Genomic DNA, 25,117 nt, shown 5'->3' on the forward strand with positions numbered 1-25,117 from the left:
GCTATGTTGAATATTAATCCAAGACCTGTTGAATTAGGCATTAAGGGCAAATGAAAAATTGACAAGAAGGTAGCAAAATTACTATAAAGGGAGACAAAGAGGACAAGATGATAGCAACAAAGAACATGATAGAGAAGCTGACACACTGCAAAATAGTAATCTGAGCCAAAAATCAAGGGTAGATGGACATACTTCTAGAGGAAGAGGACTATGTTGGAGGAACATACAGATGGATCATCTAGAATCTGTGCTACCCTTCTAGATGCAATTCTTTTTCCAGAATAAATAACTTGCTATTCCTGTCATTCCTTTCTGATCCAAATTCTCTGGGAATGAGGATGATTGGTTGAATGGACTGACTGTCCTGTTTTGGGCACCTGTTCCTGTGATTGCATTAGAAATCAACCCTTAAAGATAGGTTTGATATGACTAACTTGGGTCTCTTAAGTTCTTTTGGATTGAGGGCCTTTCATTTGATTGGGATAAATTTTGCACAACTTGAGTATGTTCTTGATCGAGGAGATTTGTTTTCACATGGCTGTTTATATGCTTGTTGCCACCCACTTTTTTGTGTCAAACTTGACAAGTGTTCTACTTCTTCTGTTGATGGTATTTGACCCACATGCATATACATTTCTGATGTCATTTGTATGGTCTTGCGTATGCAAGAGCCTTATTTGCTTTGTTAGCTCTCAAAACCACACCTCGATTTCTCTAGAAGAGGTGTTTGCTATGATTGTATGTGGACAAGGATAGAAAGTCGAGGAATTTGGAGGTAGGAATGGGCAATTGTGAGATGAAGTGATAGTTAATGGCTGCCCGTCCTTTACTTCAGTCACTATAAAACCTTGGAAGGCGATATTTGAGGCTTTCTTTATAGGACAATACAAAGAAATGAAGAAGAGAAAGGTAAGTCTTAGCTGACCATGCCCTTGTGACAGCCATGAATAAGCCTACTAGAGCTCGTTAAGGCAAACATAAGGCAAGGATGCTGATCACAAGAATTACTGTGACTTGACTTCTCCATTATTTAAGTACTTGTTAGGCAGTACAGGAGATATGTGTTGAATGACAATTCAACAAAGTATACCATTGTTTGGAATGACCTATGTATTTGCAGTAAACTAGGCATTGATATAGATCAGGCTTTGCTTAAAGAGGTGCTTGTTGGGATTGACCAGCTCAAGAAACAAATATTAGGTAAACTTCCACAAGTTTTTGGCATGCAAAGCTAAAAGAATGTTATTAAGAGTTGGTTTGGATGTACAAAATATGCTTGCATATTAGGCAAACAGGTGGTGATAGGCAAGCTAGACACGACGACTGACTATCCTTACAAGGACAAGACACTTATTAACTAACTTGATAAGTGTTCCGAATCGCACTCGGACTCGGACTTGGTGACCAGACTCGGCTAGGACTCGGAAAATCGAAAAACCCATGAAACTCAAAGATTTTTAAGGATTTAACGATAGGTGATTGGACTCGGACTCGGTGACTCGGCCAGGTTAATCTATCTCCACATCCGGATAGGTTAAGGACATTAGCTAACAGGATGCCTACTAGTCACATCGGAGGTTTTATCATATGTACTTCGGTATTTTATTGAAGTGTGTGGATAAAGTCACTTTATGTTATAAAGTTATTTACTTTATAAAGTGACTTAAGTGACTACAGAATGAAAATTGTGTTTTATCCCACATTCCTTGCTTCATTGTTTTTCCCTCACTTTGAGGTTATAAAAGGAGGAGCTTGCATTGGGATTGATATATAAGAAGATTTTACGAAATACAATACTTTATTCTGGTTGCTTAAGGTGAATGGTTTATTTCTGAGGACGAAAAACCTTGGAAATCTGTGCTAGAAGTTGGACGAAAACCCAACCTCTCATTGGAGTGAGATCAGTTCAGGTTTCACCATGGAACAATAATTTGAAGAAGTTAATCTTGAAGTTCGAAGTGTTTCTAGTGGAGTATCAGATCAAGCATTATTCTGACGTTGAGTCTTGGAGGCAACATTCAGGGCCAAACTCCCAAGATAATCTGTAAGTGACACTGTTTGGTATTGTATTGGTTAGTTGAGACCAGTGTCTGAGGGTCACGTTGCTATATTTCTTACCATAAACCGCAAGTGAACCGAAGATACCTACAGAGTTTGGGTAAAAGGCAGAATCAGAAACGACGTCTCTTCCCTTGAATCACATTTGAATAACACATTGCTGGGACGACATAGATGATCTTTGGGTGATATGGAGCTGCCTGTATAAGCCGCGTGAACATGGCTAGGGGCCCATGATATTCCTTAGACGGCGTATGGGGCTGGAAGCATTTGAAAGGGTTGCAGACGTGTTTGATACCGTTTGGACAGTAGCTGCACTCACTATCTAGATGCTGGAAGTGATTAAATATCACTGAAGGGTGGGCAGATTGTGATTGATAAAGTGCGGGCCAACGGAGTATCTCCAGAACAGTCAACTGCGAGTATTCATATTCAGCAAGGAATCATGACGGACGGGTCACACCTCTCCAGGTTTTTCTAACGCAACACAAGTTCCAGGTTCCACCAAATCTCTTGTTTCGGTTTACTGATATTGAAATTCCTCAGAAATTTGTAATAATTTGCTGTACGTGAATATATGGTTTATAATGTTGGTTGTTATCATGTGTTTGGTTTATAGTTCAATTCAATAACAGTCAATTAAGCATTATCTCAGTACATCAGCTTCTTGCTTGAGAACCGTGTGACAAAATACCAAGTTGTTAAACATAGTTAGAAACATCATATTTGTATTCCGGATAACTGCATGAGTCCATTACAGCAGTAATCAGAATGAATCCAGTTGCATGAGAACTGTTAGACAAAATTCCTATTAATAAACAATCAGCATGTGGCCCCAACAACTTTGAACAGAGAATACTACATGCACCTCTACCTTGATGCTAATGTGCTGGTCTTTATGCCAAGTGTTAAGACTCTTTCAATTGTCTGGATAGACACTGTACTGGAGCAGGGCAGCAAACCACCTTTGTGTTACAGATCTACAGTAATATCCAGTGGTTGAGTTTTTTTGGAACAAGTGGAACAAATGGCATGATTTGCAAGAAACAAATCCTAATATGATTCCTATTTTCCCTGTCTTCAATTCTTCAACTTCTCAAGGGTGGAAATTCTCTTTTATCAACTGTAGATAGTCCTACTGCATCTCCTGTAGCTAGCAAGGGTGAGACAAGACATTCAAGGCGATAAAAGCCATGCCATGTGGAGGCAGAGATGAGGGGTCAGTAAGGGATCTATTATCTTCTGCTACAGTGAAGTCCTTTTCAGTGAACAGGTTTGAGTGTGAATTGGCCTATTTGATGGCATTGGGACCAGTATCCCGACTTGAAGCTAGTGCTGCCCCACCACATGCTCCAGTGTGGAAGAAGCTTGCGTCTTTCTATTCAGAAGAGGCCTGTGCAGGCTATTGTGTTACAAGTCATTCTTACTGTTGCCTCTTTCAAGGAAATGCAATGGCCTGCCACCAAGTTAATGAGTTGGGTGCGGATGCGGGTACTAGAATTGGGTGTGTAGATGTGTGAATTTTTATTAGGGGGTTTGGATGCATATATATATATATGTGTGTGTGTGTGTGTGTGTGTGTGTGTGTGTGTGTGTGTGTGTATGTGTGTGTGTGTGTGTGTGTGTATATGTGTGTGTGTGTGTGTGTGTGTATATATATATATATATATATATGCATGTATATGTTATAAATTAATTATAAACTATATATTATATAAAAATGTAAGAAATATGCAGAACTAAATCATTTGATAGTATAGGCAGAAATATGCACTGTAGACTTCAAATTCACAAATATGTAGTTTCAATTGTTTTTAAAAGATGTGCCAAATATACTAGGGAAATATATTGCATGCTCTTTATATAACATCTCTGATGCCTTAACAAATTTTTTCAACATTTTCCATATTTAAACTGATAGCATTTTCCAAAGGTACTTAATTTCTGGAAGGACTTAGCTTCTAAAAAATTATGTTTGAGACTATCATTATGAAGCTGTGTATACGATTACAATTATTTATCTGATTTTTTAATAACTACATTGTCTGTTTTCGATAGTTTATAAGTTGTATTCCCATTAAGTTATCATATAGTCTGGGAATATCAGGAAAAAATAATTTTGATTCAATCTTCAATTTCATTTGGATGCCCGTGGATGTGCAAGGAAGTCCACGGGGAGCGTAAAATCTCCCTGTGGATGCCTTTGGATGCTCAAGGACGGAGATTTTATGCTCCCTGTGGGCTTTTGGGTGCCTTCATCTCCATATCTGTGTCCATGTCCGCCACCGAGGCTTGTACCTGCGCTTCCAGTAACTGAGATCTGCCATGATCTTGAAGGCCTTCAGAAAAATTGGTCACTAATCTTCCACTACTACTCTTGGATTCAATGTGGTAGCGAGCCTTGTATCGTGAGTCAATTTTTGGCTGAGGTGACTGGAGTCTTATTTGCAAAATTATTGAATGAATAACAAGGTGCCTTGTTTGAATATTTTTTTGGCAATAGAATCTAAAAGGAGCTTCCATATGCAAAAAGGAGCTTGAATACCTTGGAAACTAAACGATTCCCTCTAGCATGAGCTTTATTTTTGTGGGTAAAGAATGGCTATGTAAAGGCCACACCAAAACTGCAATGTCATGGCCAAGTGCATAAGCTGGAGTAGTACTGGGATGGGTGACCTCTCGAGAAGTCCCAGTGCTTCACCTCTGTGAGCATCACCTAGATCCAACGAGTGCTAAGTGTTCCATTTATTCTCATGAGAGATGGATTCATGTGTGAATCACTATTCATGATATAGGGTTCAATGAGTTTGACTCAAAAGCTACACAGTTAAACCTTGATAGCAATATCACAATTACCTAACTAGTTAGTAAACACTTTCTATACTGACCTATTCACACAAAAGCTTAAATGTACTTGGGTATTTTAAATATGTCCATGTGACGACATCTGATCCCAAACTAAATACATATCCAGAAGTGGACTTTTTATCGTCAATAGACCCTACCGAATCTGAATCTGTGAACCCACTGAGTCTAGGATAAGAACTTCGAGAGTTAAGAAGTCCATAATCTGAAGTGCCCTTCGCATAATAAAGCAAACGTGTAATGTTCCCTTTTTCTAGGACATTATAATTCTGTATTGCCAGCTCACTTTGCCTAGGTTTCAGTGTCAAAAAGGTTCTTTACGGGGTTTAGTTCGAGATTTGGCCTAGACATTTCTAGTTTCATACCCATTAGAGCAATTTTGGCAGGTTGTCCGAATGCTTACTATTTTTAGTAAGTAAACAGAGCTCAGTATTCTTGATATCTCAGTGTTGGTTTGGAAGCGTCTCGCCAAGAGCTTTCCAACGAGCTATTGCACGTGCTTATCCGAGTTCGTTTGGTCAGTTATTTTATTGCTTGATGATTATATGATTTATTGACTAAGTGACTATTAAAGTTCATTTAACTTGTCACTTTATGTATAAAAGGCACAATGTTCACTAAAGTGACTAAAGGACAAAAAATGTTTTATCCCACATTGCTTAAAAGGGCGTGCATCACATTGGGAAAAGTGATAAAGGTACAATAGGCTCAACATGGGGAGTTATGAAGATTATAATATTTAAAACAAATATTAATTTGGGAGCTGGAAACAGTTATTGGTTATCTCTTCAAGGACGCAAACCCTTGAAGAAGCTTTTGGAGGTTGGACACAAACCTAGCCTTCTTACAGATTTTATCTATATTGCCATTCTGACTATTATTTCTATTTATAAGTCTGGATTGTTGCGTGTTATTGTCTTGCTGATGTATGATAGAGTAATGTTATTTGGCAACTATTTGTGTCAATTGCTGGTTTAAATATGTACTTCTGAATATTGGAGAAAATAAACATACTTTTTTGAGTTTTCTTGTATGCATATCTGCTGGTTATAAATCGATTAACGTTCTGGAATTTATATCAAATATTGGTTTACTGTTTGGTTTTAAATTTGCTAGTTTTATATCAAGGGTTTTTAGTAAATATCAGGAAAGGGATACTTCAGTGGTATCAGAGCTGGCTTTCCTGCCAGCCTGTGAAGTTAATCAGAAACAAATTTTAGAAAGGTTTTATTGAAGCTGATTTGAGGAAAAAAGGTAATGGAAAGGAAAAAAAATAAATATTCACCTATGTGAAGAGAGCTCACACTAGCTGGTACTTTGGAAAGGGCTCAAATTACTATTTGCAAATATATGATTAATGTTGAGCACATGTATGTATGTATGCACGTATATTTGTCAATGACTATAGTTTTGACAAAGGGAAAAATAATAAGTGAATAAATGGTCAATTATTTTCAAGCCTTCCATGCTTGTGTTGCTGGATGTCGCACTTGGTGGACAGGGATTATATCTCTATTAATAGTGCCGAGGAACTTATATTTTCTATCGTAGACTATTGCATAGCACCTGTGTGAGTGGTTGGGTGGACCAAAAGCCGAGTTTGTGGTTTTTTTTGGAAGAAGCAATTACTGTGGAGTTCAAAAGATTCAAAGTGTCAAAGAAGATGGAGCTTTCCATGAATTATTCCAGACAAAGGACAGTAATTCACTCCAGCTGAGAATACAAGGAGTCAACATTTTCGTGAAGGTCGCAGAGTTATAGTTTCCAAACACCACATCGAGTGGGAGTGGAGGAAGTTTACACTAGTGAGTTCTGGAAGAAATCAGGAGATAGTGTGATTGCAAGTAGATTGTAGGAGGTAGGGAAGGTTTCAGAATACAATAAGGTGGGGAGATGAGTTCAAAGCCACCACGTGAAGACAGTGACAGATATAACTGACTAAGTGGCGGTTAATAGTAGGGTGTGGATACATCTCCACGACAGGCAAGAACGTGGAAATCAAGGTGTAGCTACAGGAACACCGACCCTTAAGCAAGCATAGTTGAGAGGAGGTCCAAACTCATTCGCACGATAGCCATAATCCACCTCACGCTATACACAGTGGTATCTGAAGTGATATTAAACATGGACAATATTGCGATATTGCAGTGCATTGGATTTCAAGCACAAAACGTATCAGTAATGACATTGGTTGGGTGATTGAAGATTAAATTCGGTTTTAGTATAGTATTCCAACTAGAACAGTTCTTGCCCAAGCGGAATACACATAGGACTTGAGGAATATTCGGATTCACAGGAGGGCATTCACCTCTATGCTTCATAAATTATGCAAATACGTAAAGTGTGGCAGTGCAGTGGTTGAGCTATATGCTGGAGTAGGGATCATTGGTCTCACGTTAGTTGCAAACAGGAAGTGTAGGTCAGTGAAGTGTGTAGAGATTAACAAGGAATTGAAGTTTCCATTTGAGAAATTTTGCGCTCGCCTTCCACGGTCATTAGACTCTAGCATTAGTTGGCATCGTGTTGACATCTCAAAAGCACCAGTTCTTTTGCTTTTGGGTGCAAAAGACCTCTGATTACCAGTATCAAATGGCTTGCAGTATGCGTGGGCCCTAAGAGAAAAAGTTGTGGAAGTCAAAGTGATCATTTTCTCACACCATGTACACGGCATTGACAGGCCACAATCTGATTTTGAGAGTTTTCTGAACACTGGAGTCTGGTTTAAACGGTTCTTTAAATGAGATGTCTGACAAGCTGGTCAAAATGTTCTTGCCTGGAATAATAAAAGCAATGGTTCAAAACTGTCTACATTTATTCTTCTAGCAGAGTTTATTATTGTTTGCATGATAACTATTGGTCAAAATACCCCAGTTTTAAATTAGAACTCCATGGTCAGAATTAGTAGAGTTTATTACAGTGGTAATGTATTATTTTGAAAGTCTTTATTCAGCTTAAAGGTGTAGTCTGCAAAAATAAGCCTATAGGTAGAACTTATGAAACAAGACTGGCTCCATCTCAGGCACATGAAAAACTACATGGCAGAGGAAGTGGGACGAGACTTCCAACTCGATATTAAAACCGAAATAAGGAGACTGTACGATGATTATAACAAATTCCCGTCAAAGCTTCAAAAAGAATTTCCTTTCATTAATTATGTGGACTTTCAGCTAAAGCTGCAAAACAAGATGGATATGATAAGAAACAAATACTATGAATTGGCTCGAGATATCCTTGCAGAGGATGGTTAGAAAAATTTGCACAGGGAAGTTATCAATCAGCCTGATAATAGAACTAAAAAGGAAGAGCAACTTTCGGATGATAATATGCAAAATACTAATAATGATACAATTATACTAATAGGTAATTGGGAGACAGAAGTATCTTATGGAGCTGTTTACACTAGTCTTTCTGATGAGCAGGTTAATGGCCCATGTAGAAAAGTTGACCAAACTGCCAACGTTGGCAACTCCCCATCTTATTTAGACATGGAAAACACTAGCATCTTATTTGGTGACATGAAAATTAACTTGGATGAATTTTATGGTGATACCGGGTTGGAAATTATGTCAAACTTTGAGGAGGAGAAAATAGACTGCAATGTTGGCAGGATAGATGATCTAACATACATTGAGTTAGAGGATATATCTGAAAATATTGTTTCCCTAGGTGATGAAAAATCAAAAAATTCTATGGAGAACAACCCACTTGTGTTCGAAGGAGATGATTAAAAATCTTTATCACTCTTTGACTTATTGGATATGCTTTTGGTCAAAGAGGACAAGATTGTCCAAGTGTTGACGAGGATGGATGATTCTTCCAATTTGATTGAGGATCTCATGCGGAAGATTGTGATAGAAGAGAGGCAGGGGAATGTGTGTGGTGTCAAAAGTCCTCTTTTACATACTATTTTTGAAACTTTGAAAATGCTGAAATATGAGTACTTGCAACTGTTAATGGATAGAGATCTAGCAATAAAATTTGGGAGGGACGAGGAGAGTGAGGTAGATGAGCTATACCTTCAATTGAGCTTAACACATTACTCCATTCACAAAGCTGAAAATCAAACGAGTGGGGTAGCCACTTATGAAGAAGATAATTGTGGTTCAAGGGCACAGAAAATCTCACAAATCATTGAAGAAATTCATAAAGTGGGTAGATGTGAAGGCAAACAATGTAAATCAATCACATGTTTCTCGTCTAAGACTTTCTATGATGAGAAAAATTCTATGGATCAGCAAGTTGATGAGTCTGGAAATTTTGATTTTTATGACAGCAGCTGTACATCTTTACATGAGCATATGGTTAGTGATACAAGAAGTGAGGATAATTCAAAGATTTCAATTAATGGTGAACCTTCCTTTTACGAAGACTTTGACATTAGTGAGGGTACTTAGGGTGGAGTAGGAAGTTTAGATTTATCCTTAGCATGCTCTGAGGGATTTTTTAGCTTACCCAGGGATTTATCGCCCAGTTCTTATGAGATGGCCACGACCTATTTGTGGATTGTTGATTTTTCTTGTTGGTATATTCCAACTATCAGTGATTTTCCTATGTATAGTAGTATATTCGCTGATTCTATTTGGCCTTCAGGGGTCAATGAGTTATTTGCAGATGAGTGGGGAAAACATACACTACCCTACGTTCCACATGAGGTGTCTACATTTTTAATCCAACAGTATATTGAAGACGGTGTTAATTTTCATGATGTTGGTGATTCACCAACCACCCTTTCCCTTAATCCAAGATCATGTTGATTGGGTGATCGGGAATCCAGGTGGTAATAGTATCTTACATCTGGTGGATTATACCGTGTTGTTACATAGTCACATGATTATGATCTATATGTTTTCGCCTTCTGACACATTAGAGTTCCAGTGATTAGGATTACGCTGTTTTCACCAGGGTGATATGGTGGTGCAGTCAGATTGGCCAGATCTGTCATTGTCATCGGTACAGATATTACAGGTTCTAGTCAATGGTACCTCAGATAGTGTACGAGCTTCATTTGGGATCCAGGTGGAGCATCCCTATGTATTGCCTTCTATCGGGGAGCTCGGTGGAGAGCTTGGTTACTATCATCTTGGGGTGGATATTGGTATATTGTTGAGCTCCCATATTTACTTGATAGTAGAGACTCGTAGGGTCACTCATGCAGTGAGGCATTCTTTCTAACTCAGGTTATTAGCACACAAGGTAGCACCACCTGGCAGTTGGTGTCCCTTTATGGTGAGCCTTGGGAGCCTGACATTCAGTCATTCGGCACATTGATTCCTATTATATTGTTTCACCATTCTTAGTTTGGGAAGATGCATGCTAGGGTACATTGTCTGAGGTGTAGAACCTCTTTCTCGAGGCGAGTATGGGATCCTAGCATTTGGTTTCTGTAGGTATGAGCAGATTGCTTAAGGGCAAGCAATCTTTGAGAAGGGAGGCTTTGTAATGTCCCTTTTTTCTGGGACATAATAATTTTGTGTTGCTAGCTCACTTCGCCTAGGTTTCGGAGGCGAAAAGGTTCTTTACGGGGTTTAATTTGAGATTTGGCCTAGACATTTCTAGTTTCAGACCCATCAGAGCAGTTTTGGCAGGTTGTCCTGATGCTTTCTATTTTTAATAAGAAAACAGAGCTTAGTATTCTTGCTATCTCAGTGTTGGTTTGGAAGCGTCTCATCGAGAGCTTTCCAACGAGCTATTGCACGTGCTTATCTGAGTTCGTTTGGTCAGTTATTTTGCTACTTGATGATTATATGGTTTGCTAACTAAGTGACTATTAAAATTTATTTAACTTGTCACTTTATGTATAAAAGGTACTATGTTCACTTAAGTGAGTAAAGGACAAAAAGGTGCTTTATCCCACATTGCCTAAAAGGGCATGCATCACATTGGAAAAAGTGATAAAGGTACAACAGGCTCAGCATGGGGAGTTATGAAGATTATAATATTTAAAACAAATTTTAAATTTGGGAGTTGAAAATAGTTACTGGTTATCTTTTCGAGGACGCAAACTTTTGAAAAAGCTTTTGGAGATTGGATGCAAACCTAGCCTTCTTACAGGTTTTATCAGTATTGCCAATTTGACTGTTATTTCTGTTTATAAGATTGGATTGTCTGGATTGTTGCATGATATTGTCTTGCTGATGTATGATACAGTAACGTTATTTGACAACTATTTGTGTTAATTATTGGTTTAAATATGTACATCTAAATATTGGAGGAAATAAACACACTTTTATGGGTTTTCTCATATGCATATTTGCTGGTTATAAATCGATTAACATTCTGGAATTTATATCAAATATTGGTTTACTATTTGGTTTTAAATTTGCTAGTTTTACATCAAGGGTTTTTAGTAAATATCTAGAAAGGGGTATTTCAAAATGCTTTGCTACCATCGAATGATCATCCTTGGGAGCTGTCATAAAGCGTGAGATATAGCTGACTATGAAGTTGATATCAAGCCTAGTAGTAGAGAGGTAGACGAGGCTGCCTACTAGTTGCCTGCATGTAGTATCATCAGCGGGAGGAGAATCGGATGTTGCTGATAACTTGAGACCTTTCTCCATGGGTATAGATGCAAGCTTGCAATTCTGCATACAAAATTTGTCTAATTGAGCCCTAGCATATTTGGACTGAGAGATGAATATACGAGAAGACTGTTGCCAAACCTCAACACATAGGCAATAATGCATGAGCTCAAGGTCAGTCATATCAAAAGATGACAAAAATTCTGTTTGATTCCCTGAATCAAACATGCCAAACGACCAACGATGATCAAATCATCCACATAAATAACTAGAAGGATGATGTCACTGACAATAGTCTTGATGTACAAATTTGAATATGAAGAATTTCTTTAGAAGCCTTGATCACTAAGGTACTTATCAATTTTTATCTACCATGCTTGAGGGACCTGCTTCAAGCCATAGAGAGATTTCACTGATTTGTGAACCTGATGTTCTTTAGCAACAACCTTGAAACCAGGAGGTTGCATCATGCAGACCTCTTCGTGGAGATCACCATTCAAGAAAGCACTTTTGACATTCATTTGATGGACCTTCCAACCAAACTATGTTGTCATGGATAGGATTAATTTGATGGTGCTCATCTTTGCAGTAGGAGCAAAGGTCTCTTCATAATCATTGCCCTGATGTTGAGAAAAGCCCTTTGCAACTAAATGATCTTTGTACTTATCCAAAGTACCATCAGATTTGTATTTAATTTTATAAACCCATTTGCAGCTAGTGTGTATCTTCCCTAGTGGAAGATTAGAAAGGACCCAGGTGTTATTCTTCAACAAGCTCTGGTGTTCAAATATCATGGCTTGTTCCCACTTTGGATTTCCCTTAGCCTCAAAATATGTTTGAGGTTCAAACACACTGTGAATGTTGGCCATGAGAGCAAAGTTAATAGACTCTATAGGTTCGCTCTTTTTCCGAGGATTTCTCCCATCAATGAGCTCATCATCATGGAGATCAGCAAGTGCCTTAGCCCACCAGTTTGGCCGGAGAGGAGAACGACCAACATTAGTATTAGGAGATGCTTGGTGGTGAGGGTCCTCATTAGAAAAATTGGGATCAAACTCAGGTGAAGCATCTACAAATCTGGGTGATCTTGTAGGAGAAGTTAGAGGTGTCTGTACAAGGATCACTGGAGCTGTTGGAGCTACTAGAGCCCTCCCATTAGGTGGACCTAATGGAAGCCTAACTCACAAATCATGAGCCTTCATAGGCTGGTCTGATGGATCAGGAACAAGAGAAACAAAGATGAATGGTCCTCGTTGTTCATCAAAGACTACACCGTGACTGTACAGGAGACAAGATGTTTCAATGTGGATCAAGTGATAGGCTTTGTGAAGATTGCTATATCCAGCAAGCATGAGTTTCTGACTCTTGGCATCCAACTTGGTGCGAGATGCATAAGAGATTTAAACAAAAGCAAGGTAGCCAAAAACCTTCGAGTGACTAATTCTAGGCTTGCAACTTGACCAGACCTCTTCTGGAGTTTGACCGCCACTATGCGTGATCAGTTCAAAAAATAAATTGTAGTGTTAATTGCTTTTGCCTAGAACTTCTTTGGAACATGTTTGTGTTCGAACATGGATCGAGCCATCTCGGTGATGTTCTGTTTCGACGTTCAACTACATTTTTTTGTTGTGGTGTGTGGTTAATTGGCGTTTGATGCCATGTGTATCCAAGAAGCTGTAGAATTCATTAGAACAAAATTCCCCTCCATTCTCTAACCTAAAAGTAATAATAGATTTCCTAGACTTTTTTCGACTAAAGGTTTAAACTTCTGAAACATAGGAAATGCATTTGATTTCTTTTTAAAAAAATATACCCACGTTTTTCTATTGAAACCATCAACAAACAATAGAAAATACCTGGACTCGAGAATAGGAGGAGTGGACATAAGGTCGCAGATATCAGCATGAACTAGCTAAAGTACCTGAGAAGTGTGCCATGAATTGCCATTGGAGAAAGGTGTGCAATGTTGCTTCTCGGCCTAGCATGCATCACAAACTCCAAGCTGTCGAGTCTGAATCTTTGGTAGATTGAGGACAAGCTCTTCTTGAGCATGTTGAGAGAGATAATGCACATTTAAGTGCCCATACGCTGATGCCAAAGTCTGCTCACAATAGACTGCTGAGCAGCCATAGCCAAAGCTCGATAATCACTAGAATCAGTAAGGTGGAAAAGACCATGATCCTCAAAACCCACTACAACAATTGAATGAGTCGCCCTATCAGTGGCGGTACACTAATGTGAACTGAAGGTGACATCCAACTGTGGAGAATGTCACAATAACTGATTGACTGAGAGTAGAGTTAGTTCCATTTGTGGAACGTAGTACACTATAATGTCCTTGCTTCCGGATTAGATTTGAATAATATAACCTGGAACCATTTGTCAGTATAGTATAGAAATAATTATATGCGAAACACATTAAAGTATCAAATTAAGGAAATATTAATCTAAGTACTACCCAAGCTACCCTTCCTAATCCTTTGGACGAGATCCTTCTCAAAGTACCTAACCCTTTGGTGAAAATTGTATCTCGATTAGGTAATTATCATATAAAGGACGTCTTCCTTAGACCTCTTTGGGATCTCTAGGAACACTACTTGGTAAAGATCCCACCTCTAACCAAGTCTCTTATCTCTGACATATGCATATGTTGGACCACTATAATATATATATTGTCTTTAAGAGATTGTCCATAAATCTCTATCTAGATGCCAATTTGGAATCTCAACATTCATACATAATGCCCTCTAGTCTCTAAGTTCTCCTTTTGAGAAACTTGACATTCAAAATGAATGCCCTCTATTCTCTAGGTTCTCTATTAGAGAAACTCAACATCTATAATAGATGCCATCTACTATATTACTTGGTTATTATAAAAATTGTAAATTCTTCTCTCATTAAAATTTATTTTCAGCTTTCTTAGAAATATTAAACATAAGATACTATACCTCTTGTTATTCTTTATCTTATACTTGAGTCTCTTTAATTTATCTGATCTTTGATCTTCCTCTTAGTATTTCTTAATCTCTTCTATTTTTTATTCGTAATGTTCCCCCTCTTATTAACTTCTATACGAGATAAGACTGAGTTCTTTAATTTTTATGAGTTACTTGAATGTTCTGATATGAGTGTATCTTCATCCCCTATTTGTAGAATGATCTCCCCTTTGATTTATATAATGGCTTGTATAGTGTGTTGTAATAGAAATTTGTCCTTATTGTTTAGACAATAGCTTAAAAGAAGTCTCTAGTATCTTCCCAAGCCTCTGTTGTACTTGAATGTTATTTCTTTAACTATTATCTTATAACTCAAATGGACGAGGCAAGTTTCCTTATATTCATAATAATATATTTGAATAGAGCTTGTTATTATCACTTTAGTATAGGCGACTCAAAATTATTTCTAATATGACAAGGTATGCCTGACTAATATGGATGTATGTAATTAATGCCTATGTTGATACTGGTCAATATGGTTTTATAATATATATTTGTCGGCACTATTATTAAACAGAGATCTGAAGGTTGTTAAGGTCATAATTTGTGTATGTATATTACTCTGATGTGAAAATATATCTAATGAACAGGTTTCCATTATTTCAGATGTATTTCCCTTGCAGTCACTATAATCTGCAAATCAATTATAAATGCGAACCTTGGAATATTGGATGACTAGATATATGAATCGATACATAATTTGTTATCCTCGTTCTTGATAATGGACTATCTACTGTTCCTTAATTGTTCTTCTCCTTATACCTTCTTATTTCCTCTTCTCTCATAGACACTGATTGTTCCCTATCTTTTTGTTTTAAAGAACTAAGTGTATCTTGTGTTTATTATTTCTCTTTTGTTAGGTAGAGATCAAATTTCTTTCAACCATATATCATTTCCTTAATGATGGAATGGCTCTTCTATTCTTTGAGGATGCCAATATTCTTCACTGATTCAATGAAGAAGTTCTATGTGTATAGATTGATATCTTCCAAAGGTTTCTACTATTGTGATCTCTAGGCGATGATCACATAGAGTTATTGCTGACTGATCCCTTCATTTGTTGGTGTTATAAGCAAGGTTGCATGGGTACTCGTACCCACACCCCTGGTACTCGTACCCACGTACCCAAGTACCGGGTACACGTATCCCACGTACCGGGTACTCGGTGGAGAGCATCATAGCTAAGGACCTTGATTAAGATTCTGATTTTTTTTTTTGGTTTTTTGTTTTTGTATTAGCTTGTTGTTTATCAAACTTAATTCAAAACCAAATCAGTTTGAAACTTTGATACTCACTAACAATAAACTTTATCACTGTTCAAGTTAAAAGTTTATCATTTGCAATATGTCATTGTCATATGGTTTAGGATCTTCTTGTTCATGTTTAAAGTCTGCCTTCCTTGTTATGCATCTAAGCATTTATCATGTATTATTATTTCAAACATATAGCAAATCTGAAACTGAAAACAGTACATTACATTTGCAAACTTTATCACTGTTCTTGTTTTGAAAAACCATTGTCATGACTCATAAAATCAGATTTTTTATAAATATAAAAGTGTAATTTTTAAGTAAGTTTGACATACCCAAGTACCTCCATCCCCAATTATGAAAAATACTTTAAACATTCAGCAATAGCATATATATATATATATATATTTGACTTATGGCTTATATTTTCAAATTTCTTGTTTTGAATGCTCAATGTCATGACTCATGACAGATATTTTGATTTTTATATTTTCTATAAAATATTAATTATATAGAAAAAATTAGGCTTACACACGTACCCCCGTCCCCTATTTTGAAAAATATGCGTACCCGTACCTGCTCCCGTACCCGTTCCCGTTCCCGTACCCACGTACCCATGCAACCTTGGTTATAAGTGTTGACTATTATCTATCGAACTTAGATTATGTTTCCTTTGTTCCCTGATTGTAGTGGTAACACTTTTTATCTGTTTATGAGATTATTGATTGAATGATTTCTGAGTGTGCTAGATCTCTATGCAATGTTTGGGATTCTAGTAGGTGAGCATACTTGGTGTGTCCCATCATGTCTGATATGTATCTCATCTTCATTGTTTGCTTCCTTTGTATATGTCATTGTCGTTTGTGTAGTTTCTTCACTGCAATCTCCCATATGAGAATCAGGGTCAGTTGATGAATTGCTGCATTGTGTACTTCAAATGCAACTCTTTACATGACTGTAATCGGCATAAAACACTGGTCTGCTCACATACGATGATTCTGCTAATAATTGGATGAACATACAAGCTGTTGTGTATAACTCTTTCCCATATTCTTTTTGTTCTCTCGTCCATTGTCTCTTTCTTTGACGTGAGACTTAATTTGATCATTCTTCACCCTTTCTATTCATACTCTCTTCTTCCCCCTTTTCCCTTTTGTATGACTTTGCTATATATACTATTTCATGCCTCTCTAAATAGTTGACTTTATATGATTCATCATTTATCTTAGTAACCAAATATTACATTATTTATTAAATTAATAAATTTGATTATTATTATTATAATTATAATTTATTATTTTATTAGTATTAATTACTAGATAAGTTTTAACTTATCTAATGGTGAATACTAATAAATAAATAATAATATTATTTAATATTTAATTTATATCTCAACATAATGATATATAAATGAAATTATCTTGGGAGAGGGGATATTACATACACATCGAGGAAAGCTTTGCTTTTTTCAGACGTCTCATGAAGATTTTTGAGATATGCTCATATCTTGGCAGTTGTCTTGCTTGATGGAATCCGAGAGAGCTGATCATTAGCTATAGATAATTTAAGAAGCATCACCGCCTTGTGATTATTCAGAGCCCATGTATCCTGATCGGTACCAGGGGCAGCCAAACACTATGTAATATTCAGAACAATTTGATCGGTATTCCGATATTAAAAAATTGCTATTATCTGTTGTTTCAAAGTGCCATAATTCCGACCATTGAATTTTGAATTGCTCTCTAGCAGAATATTAGTGAAAGATGCCACAACACGTTTTTCAATGAAAAAGTATGAAAATTTGTGATGACACATTCTTCAAGGCAAAAAAAGGAAGGCCCCAAAAAATTGAAATGTACCCAAAAGAGCTCGAAAAACCCAAAAAGAAAATGTTGTCAGTTTTGGATCCACTAGCTCAATAATTAAGGCACAAAAATGGGGACACCCAGAACAATCTGATGCAACCTAGTTGAGTTCTTGAGAACTCATCAAGAATCTATGATCAGAATTTTTTTCAAAGAAAACCCTATTCAGCAGCAATGGAGGCGGAAAAATTGCAGAAAAAAGATGATTTCAGGTAGAACAATGGTCGATTTTTCCAAGAATAGGGGCGTTCTTGCTTAGACGACACAAAAGATGAAGAAAAGACACCAAATGAGATTCTTCACCTTGGAAAACCTTGATTTTTGCAGACCCGTGACTAGCAAAAAATGCCTGGAAAAAAAACGTCCTTAGAAAACAGCAATGACGTGCAATTTGCAGGCAGAGAACTCGTGAACTTTCCAAAAAATATCAGACATGAGCAAATATGAGACGTTTCTGGAAAAAACCAGAAAAAACAAAAGAACAACCAGATCTGTATATGGATGCAAATTTTTCCAAAAAAGGTGAATCCTTAGACAAAACCCTAGTTCGGAAAATATTAGGGCATTTATATTATGAAGCAAGTATCACAGAAAATTATTTCAAAAATACAATCTGATAATTTCAGAAAAGAAATTACGATTTTTGAAAAAATTTAAAATATTGGCTTTGATACCATATTACGAAGTAATTGGTAAATACTTGTTTGATATTAACAGAGATTGAGAGGTCAATATATACAAAAGAATAAAATGATGTTTCCTCGGGAAACGATCGTAAAGAATAGGAATATTCTATTTTAGCTAAAAGAAAGCTAATAGATAACTACAGACTAAATAATATTAGAAACATTCTAATATTTACAATAGATTACAAATTGATAATCATTAACTAATAATAGAAGCTTATCTATTATCATAATTGAGGGAAGATGCCTTTGTCCATTTTTTTATGATTTCCAGCTCTTTGTTACATGCCATTTTAAGACATGGTCTGTTTACTTATTTAGCCTTAAGGTCATATTAAGCCATGTTATTCAAATTTCAAATAGTTGTTACTAGCTTGTGTCATTTGATTGATGTGTTTGTTAAATTAGTAGCACTTTGTACTGGTCTTTAGTGACTGGGGGGGATTGAGTCTGTTATTCATAGTTGTGGTGGGCAATAGTACAGTTTGATTGTAGCTGAAGAGAATGAGTCAGGTGAGATATTATTGCAAGAGAAAATGAATGTTACAACTCAAGATTTTGTCATTAACTTGTAGAAGATGAAATTCTTCTTGAATACCAAGCATTAGTTATGATAACTCCAGGAGTGTAAAAATTGGATATTCAAGCTATGTTCTCTTTTGTGTTCTTATGTTTTTATTCTAGAAATCTTTTGAGAGCCAAAGCAACAATTAGTGCGTGAAACTTATTTTTGTGGGTTGAAAATGTAATGCTCTGTTACAATTTAAAATAATGCTTTTTCTTTACGCAAATATACTGCAAATGTGGGAGGTTAGGTAACATATTCTTTGCATGTTTCACTGAAAGTTGTCTGAAATAGCCCTGTCAACAAAAGCAGGCAGACAGAGAATATCACCTTTTTTCATGTAAAAAGCCATAGAGGTACAGTGATTGCCATGCTCCTTTAAACAAATTAAAATGAGAAATGATTAAATACAAGTGATTAAAAAGGCTATATGATTGATCCATAAGCTACTAGGTTGATAACTTTGTGATTTACCCTAAAATTTAACATCCACACTTCTCAATCTACCTAATAATTTTATCATGCCTTCATCAAAAGATTATAATGTTCCCTTAATGGTCATCATAGTTGGTCTTTAGTTTATTAGGTAGTTCCTAGTTTTATTTTTAGTTCATGATTGTTTGTTGTAGAAACATCGTCTTTGTAAATCTATATAAGGAGTTTCGTCTCCTTTGTTTAATATAACAACAACAACATCGATTTACTATAACATGGTATTAGAGCTGGTTGATGAGATTTCATAAAATTTGGTGAATTTTTTAAGAAACATTTGAGCCTCTTTTGTTCTAGACTTTTTTCTAGAAATTTGTTCTTTGATATTTTGAAACAAAAATAGATTTGTAATTTTTTTATGATTCATCTTTGAAGATTTTTGCGGAAAATTGTATTACGAACTGCTTTTGTTAGAAGTCTCATGAAGATGTTTGAGATGTGTCCAGATCTCGACAATTGTCTTACCGGATGGAATTTGAGAAAGCTGATCATCAACCACAAATAATTTGAGAAGCATCACCGCCTTTCAATTATTCAGATCCCATGTATCTTGATTAGAACTTGGAGCAGTTGGACGTTTCGTAACACCTAGAACAAGTTGATCGGTGTCTTGGTATTCAAACATTGCGATGATCCGTTGTGTCCAAGTGCCATAATTTCAACCATTGAATTTTGAGTTGTGCTTGAGCAAAATGTTTGTCAGAGATGTCATGGCATGTTTTTCAATGAAAATCTATGAAAGCATGTTCTTTGAGGCAAAAAATGAAAGACCTAGAAAAATCAGAGTGACCCAGAAGAGAGCTCAAAAAACCCAGAAGGAATATGGTGTCATTTTTTGGATTTGTTGGCTCGAAAATTGAGGCATCCTAAAAAATCTGATGACGATCCAATTGAGCTCTCAGAAAACATACCAAGAATTTGAAATCAAAATATTTTTTCAAGGTCAAATATTAGGGTTTCGAAAAAAAACGCAATTGGTAGTCATGAGATCTCGGATTTGCAGAAAGATGGTGGATTTGAAGGCGAACACTGTCGGTTTTGAAGCAGAGAAAGGCCCAAACGGTCAGATTATGCAAGAACGACACCAAAGATTGATGTTTAGGCATGCATATGGGAGAAAACAGACGTCTAAACACCAAAAAAACGATGCTGATCAAAATCGAAAGTTGCAGACCAAAAAATGCAATTTTTGATGACCCGATTTGTAGAGAAAATCGTAAGCACTTTCAAGAAGATGATGTTGCGATTCCAAAGATATCAAACATGCATTGCCAAGGAGTTTATTTTTGATGCAATTTTCAAAAGAAACGAGCTCTGCAATGATTTCATATGCGACTAGAGACCATGACCAACGATTTGCATAGACGAATTTCTCACAAGGACAAAAACCCTAGGCAATGGTTTTTGAAAAATTTGAACAAATAATTTCAAAAGAAATTATAGATTTTTCAAAAAAAAATGAAGTCTAGGCTTTGATACCATATTACGAAGGTAATTGGTAAAATATTTGCTTGTTATTTACAGAGATTGAGAGGAGATTATTTCAAAAGAATAAAACGATGTTTCCTTAGGAAATGATCGTAAAGAATAGAGACATTCTATTCTAATAGAGAAAGCTAAAAAACCGAAAACAAACTAAAGCTAGCTAGATATTTGCAATAGATTACCATTAGCTAATAATAGACAACTATCTATTATCGTAATGCGCTTGGTTGAGGGTTTTATTTGTACGATTTCTTGGTTTCAGGAAAAGTTTCTACATTTTGAAGGTTGCATATTCTTGCATGTGTATTTTGTTACTTGCATGTGCTGTTTTACCATGCCAAGTCTAGTGTTTTGCTGCATGAAGATTTTTTTGATGGGTTTCATAATTTTTTCCCTCAAAATGTTTTGATGGGTTTTCATAATTCCTTCACTTATAAATTATTTGATGGGTTTTCCTAAATTTCGCCCTCAAAAATTCTAATTCTGTAATTCGCAAAGTTGTATGGGATTCCTTTGTGGGTTTATATTTTTTTCCTCAAAGATCATTTTGTGGGTAATTTTTTCCTTAAAAGTTATATGCTAGGTTTTACCATTTTTCCTCAAAAATAAAGCTTTGTATTCTTTGATCCGTGTTTTAGATTTTGTTTTATAGTTTTGATCAATTTTCCACCTCCAAAATCACATCTAGTTTTTTCGATTTCTTCCCTAAAAATTGTGGCTTTTTGTAGTTTGTTGTGGGGCATCATGCTCATCTGCAAAGTTTGGAGGATTCACCATTTTTTCCTCAAAATCGTGCTAGCTGTTCTCAGCCTCTGTCTCTGTCTCCATAAAAGAGCAGCTCCATTATCCAACATCAAGTTTGATGCTTTCTGATTTTTGGTTAGGTGATTTGCTGATTCTGGGAGGCTTGATGGCTGTCTCATCTTAATGATAGAGCTAGTGATAGGGTCTTGTCTCTTGTTGCAAGGCATTCTTAAGGAGGAACTGTTCTCTATTCATTTTTGGATGGATTTTGCTATTCTTGATCATTAATATTTTGCAAATCTAGGGAGGGTCTTAGTAGTAGCAGAATTTTCTGCAAAATTTGAGACCAAAAGGCAACAGTTAGACAATGAACATTAAGGGAGGGTATTAAAGTTTTCTTTAGTGGTCATCTTAGTTGAGCCTTTGGTTTATTAGGTAGTTTCTATTTTTCGTCTTTAGTTCACGATTGTTTCTTTTGGAAACATCCTTTGTAAATCTATATAAAGAGCTATCATCTGCTTCATTTAATACAACTATAACATCGATTTACCATAACAGCCTTACGCTTTATTAGTATGTTCAATTCAATAAGCGAAACAGTGGAAAAACAATCAATAATCCAAGCTCACACACAAGAATCAGCCATATGAAACTATAGTTTCTCTTGGAGAGAAACCCATAATGGAAAAAGGAACTTCAGGAATATTAGTCAAAGATGCCATATGGTGCTATTACAGGAAGAGCATGTCATATAAATGGTCATTTTGGGTTTGTACAACAAAAAGATAAACTACCTTGTTTCTGCAAAGCTTCTTGTAAACTCCAAAGTTCTGCAACTCCCTGTTCTCTTTGATTGCAGCATTAAGATTGTTTTTATTTACTAACTGAATCCCCAAATAGAGTATTTGATCCTCTTTGTACATCCCTGGATTTGTAACAACAGGAGATGAATTGGTTGCTGTAGAATGGTGAGTCACATAATTGTTTTGTGTACCAGACGTATTGACCTCCAGCAGAAAAAAATTATCTACTGTGCATCCATATATAGGGAAACTAATGATGGTAGTTGGTATATGAACAACCACCCACATCATATGCATTTGCTGCCCATGGTGCAAAAAGTCAACAAACATGACCTTACAAGTCATTGGATGCTGGAGAAGAAAATGTTTTCATATTATTATTGTTCATCCTTAAATGGTTTTAAGTTTTAACCACAATGCTATCATAAAAGCATCCTACAACGATGGAAGGATTTGACAAGCCTGATGGGGATGTTCCAAACCACAGCCAATATTTTCAAGAACTTCTATCCAATCATGAACCCACTCCATTTTCATTTTGACATTTGTTATAGTGCTGAAAGCAATGGATTTTGCTTCCAAAAATGACTCATTAGCGGCCTACAACTTACCTGTAGCAAGCAATGGTAATTGCTCCAAGAATGAATTTCTCCCAGGAACCTATAGCTTACATGTAGCAAGCAATCATAATTGCACCACCGACTCCCTGTAGAAGCAATAGTAATTGCTCAAACAGTGAGTCCCTGTAGCGACCTTTGGCTGGTCCAAATCACTACTACAGTTATCTACAGACGAAGCTCAATCATGTGTCTGAATTTGGAACCTCCCTGATTGGAACCACTTAATCAATTTTGGATTGGTCACTGACTAGGTTCTGGAAGCGACTAGCATAGTAGGTGGAGGTGCATCACAGTTATCTGTCATTATAGCACCATCCGCAGCCATGGACCCTGGGGTTGGAATTTTTAACTCACAGGCACTGCATTTGTGGATTTTACAAGGCAGACAAAATGTAATATTTTCAGTTTGCTTTTTTGTCAATGGAGTTTTTTTATGAACATTATAAAATCATTTAAGAATTTCACCAGCTCTTTTGGGCTTGTGTATTAACTTGTGACAAATTCTATGCGAATGTTGCATGCTCTGAAGGATGTTTTCCACCCATGGTAAATCTCTGGTGTGATTATGTGATACGTTAAAGATGGCATGGGGTAAGTTTGGACCACATTCTTAAGCTTTGTGAATATGGTTCATGCTTTTGTGTACCCTAAACCTTTACAACACAATTTTGTCATGTGTCCTGTGGACTTCCCTTGTAGTACTTTGAGGATTTGAATCTGGGTAATATTTACAGCACACTTCCTTAGACATAGTATGGAATATTTGGATTATTTTGACTAGTATTACACTGCAAACATTTTTTATGGCATGTCTGTAGTGACGGATTATTAAATATGACTCAACTGTAACATGTTATGGAATTCAAAAGTGAATAACATTTTATTGAGAAAATCTTTGCAAAACATGCGATAGCAATTGGAAAAATGTTTTTTAAAATTGATGTTTTGAACTACAGTGTAATGAAGCAAATATTTGATGCAGGTGTCTGAATGAAGAATATTCTGCAGGATCTCATGCCCTTTCTGTTTAATGGAATCTCATCTTAGGGAGAGCACTGGGTTGCTAAAAGTTCCAGGTGCTTGACTGGCTTCAGCTGCAACTTATGATTTGATTTGTTTTGAATATGACAAAGAAAACATTTGGAAGGAATTCTTGGCAAGAAAGCCTAGGGTACTAATCTGTTATTTCCAAATGCCTCAATTCTAATTCATTAAACAGCTGGCATTTTTTATTTTTTGTAACCTAGCTTCTTGCTGCAGTATTGGCCAGACTCAGTTCACCATGATAAGGGTGGTGCTTATTCTTGTTAATTTGCACAGTTCATTCAGGAAAATATTTAGAAGCAGCCCAAGATTCAAGTTTGCCCCCTCTGGCCTATAGGGCATCTTGCTCAACCTTTCTCATTTAGTACATAATTTATTTATGCTTATTAGATTGTAGGTTTGAGTATGCTATTCCTTTAGTCTTCTTCTCTATTATGCATTGTGCCAAGCATTGAGTAAAGCAATAGGAAATGGAAATGGCATAACAAATGCCCTCTTGTGTGGTCGAAAGGAGAAAAAGAAAATCATGATATCTCAGCTTAGAAAATCCTTGGCCAAAGTTAGTTTTATGTTTATCCCACTCATTGTTCTTATAGAAGATATAAATGATTGGTATGACCTTTAATTAAATGCAATTAGCTTGTTAGATTGAGTAATAGAACTTCAAGGTTGATATTTAAGCATATAATAATCATTTGAAATCTACCCTTGAGAAGTTGCACATTTATTCTTATGTTCAATCAGCATTGATTTGTTCCTCATTGAAATACTAGTCTACAACATATCTTGTTTGCAGTTTAATGTGAGGTAGCATGACAGCAGAATGCATATGTGCGTCTATATAATAGACCACAATTTTTTTTTAGCACACATACCTACAGTAGATATCCAGCCACATAAGCTTGGTTATTACATTTGTCAATGATTAGTAATGGACCGCTGGTATAATCCAATTATACTCTAGATTCATAGAGTGATATTTGTTGGTTTCTAGGATTGCTGCAAATGTATCCCAATCTCTTCATGAGACATGTCTCTATGATTAATCATTATTGTTAGATTAGGTGAAAAACTAATCTCCCAAGAACACCTGCATGTATAATCCTATCACATGGATGAAGCA

General features: G+C 36.3%; 1 protein-coding gene across 1 annotated transcript in view; it reads left to right on the forward strand.

Annotated features, from left to right (window-relative positions):
* The window catches only part of LOC149545932 (structural molecules protein), a 134,524-nt gene extending 110,119 nt beyond the window's left edge, over positions 1 to 24,405 (forward strand). The window contains exon 4 of the mRNA XM_089790885.1: positions 23,933 to 24,405. Coding sequence (XP_089647011.1) covers positions 23,933 to 23,940 — 8 coding nt within the window. The 3' untranslated portion in view covers positions 23,941 to 24,405. The remainder of the gene's footprint in view (positions 1 to 23,932) is intronic.
* Positions 24,406 to 25,117: the final 712 nt, after the last annotated feature.

This window comes from Cupressus sempervirens, chromosome 7 (genome assembly GCF_028749045.1).
Source record: "Cupressus sempervirens isolate cs-2001-9-10 chromosome 7, ASM2874904v1, whole genome shotgun sequence".
NCBI lineage: Eukaryota > Viridiplantae > Streptophyta > Pinopsida > Cupressales > Cupressaceae > Cupressus > Cupressus sempervirens.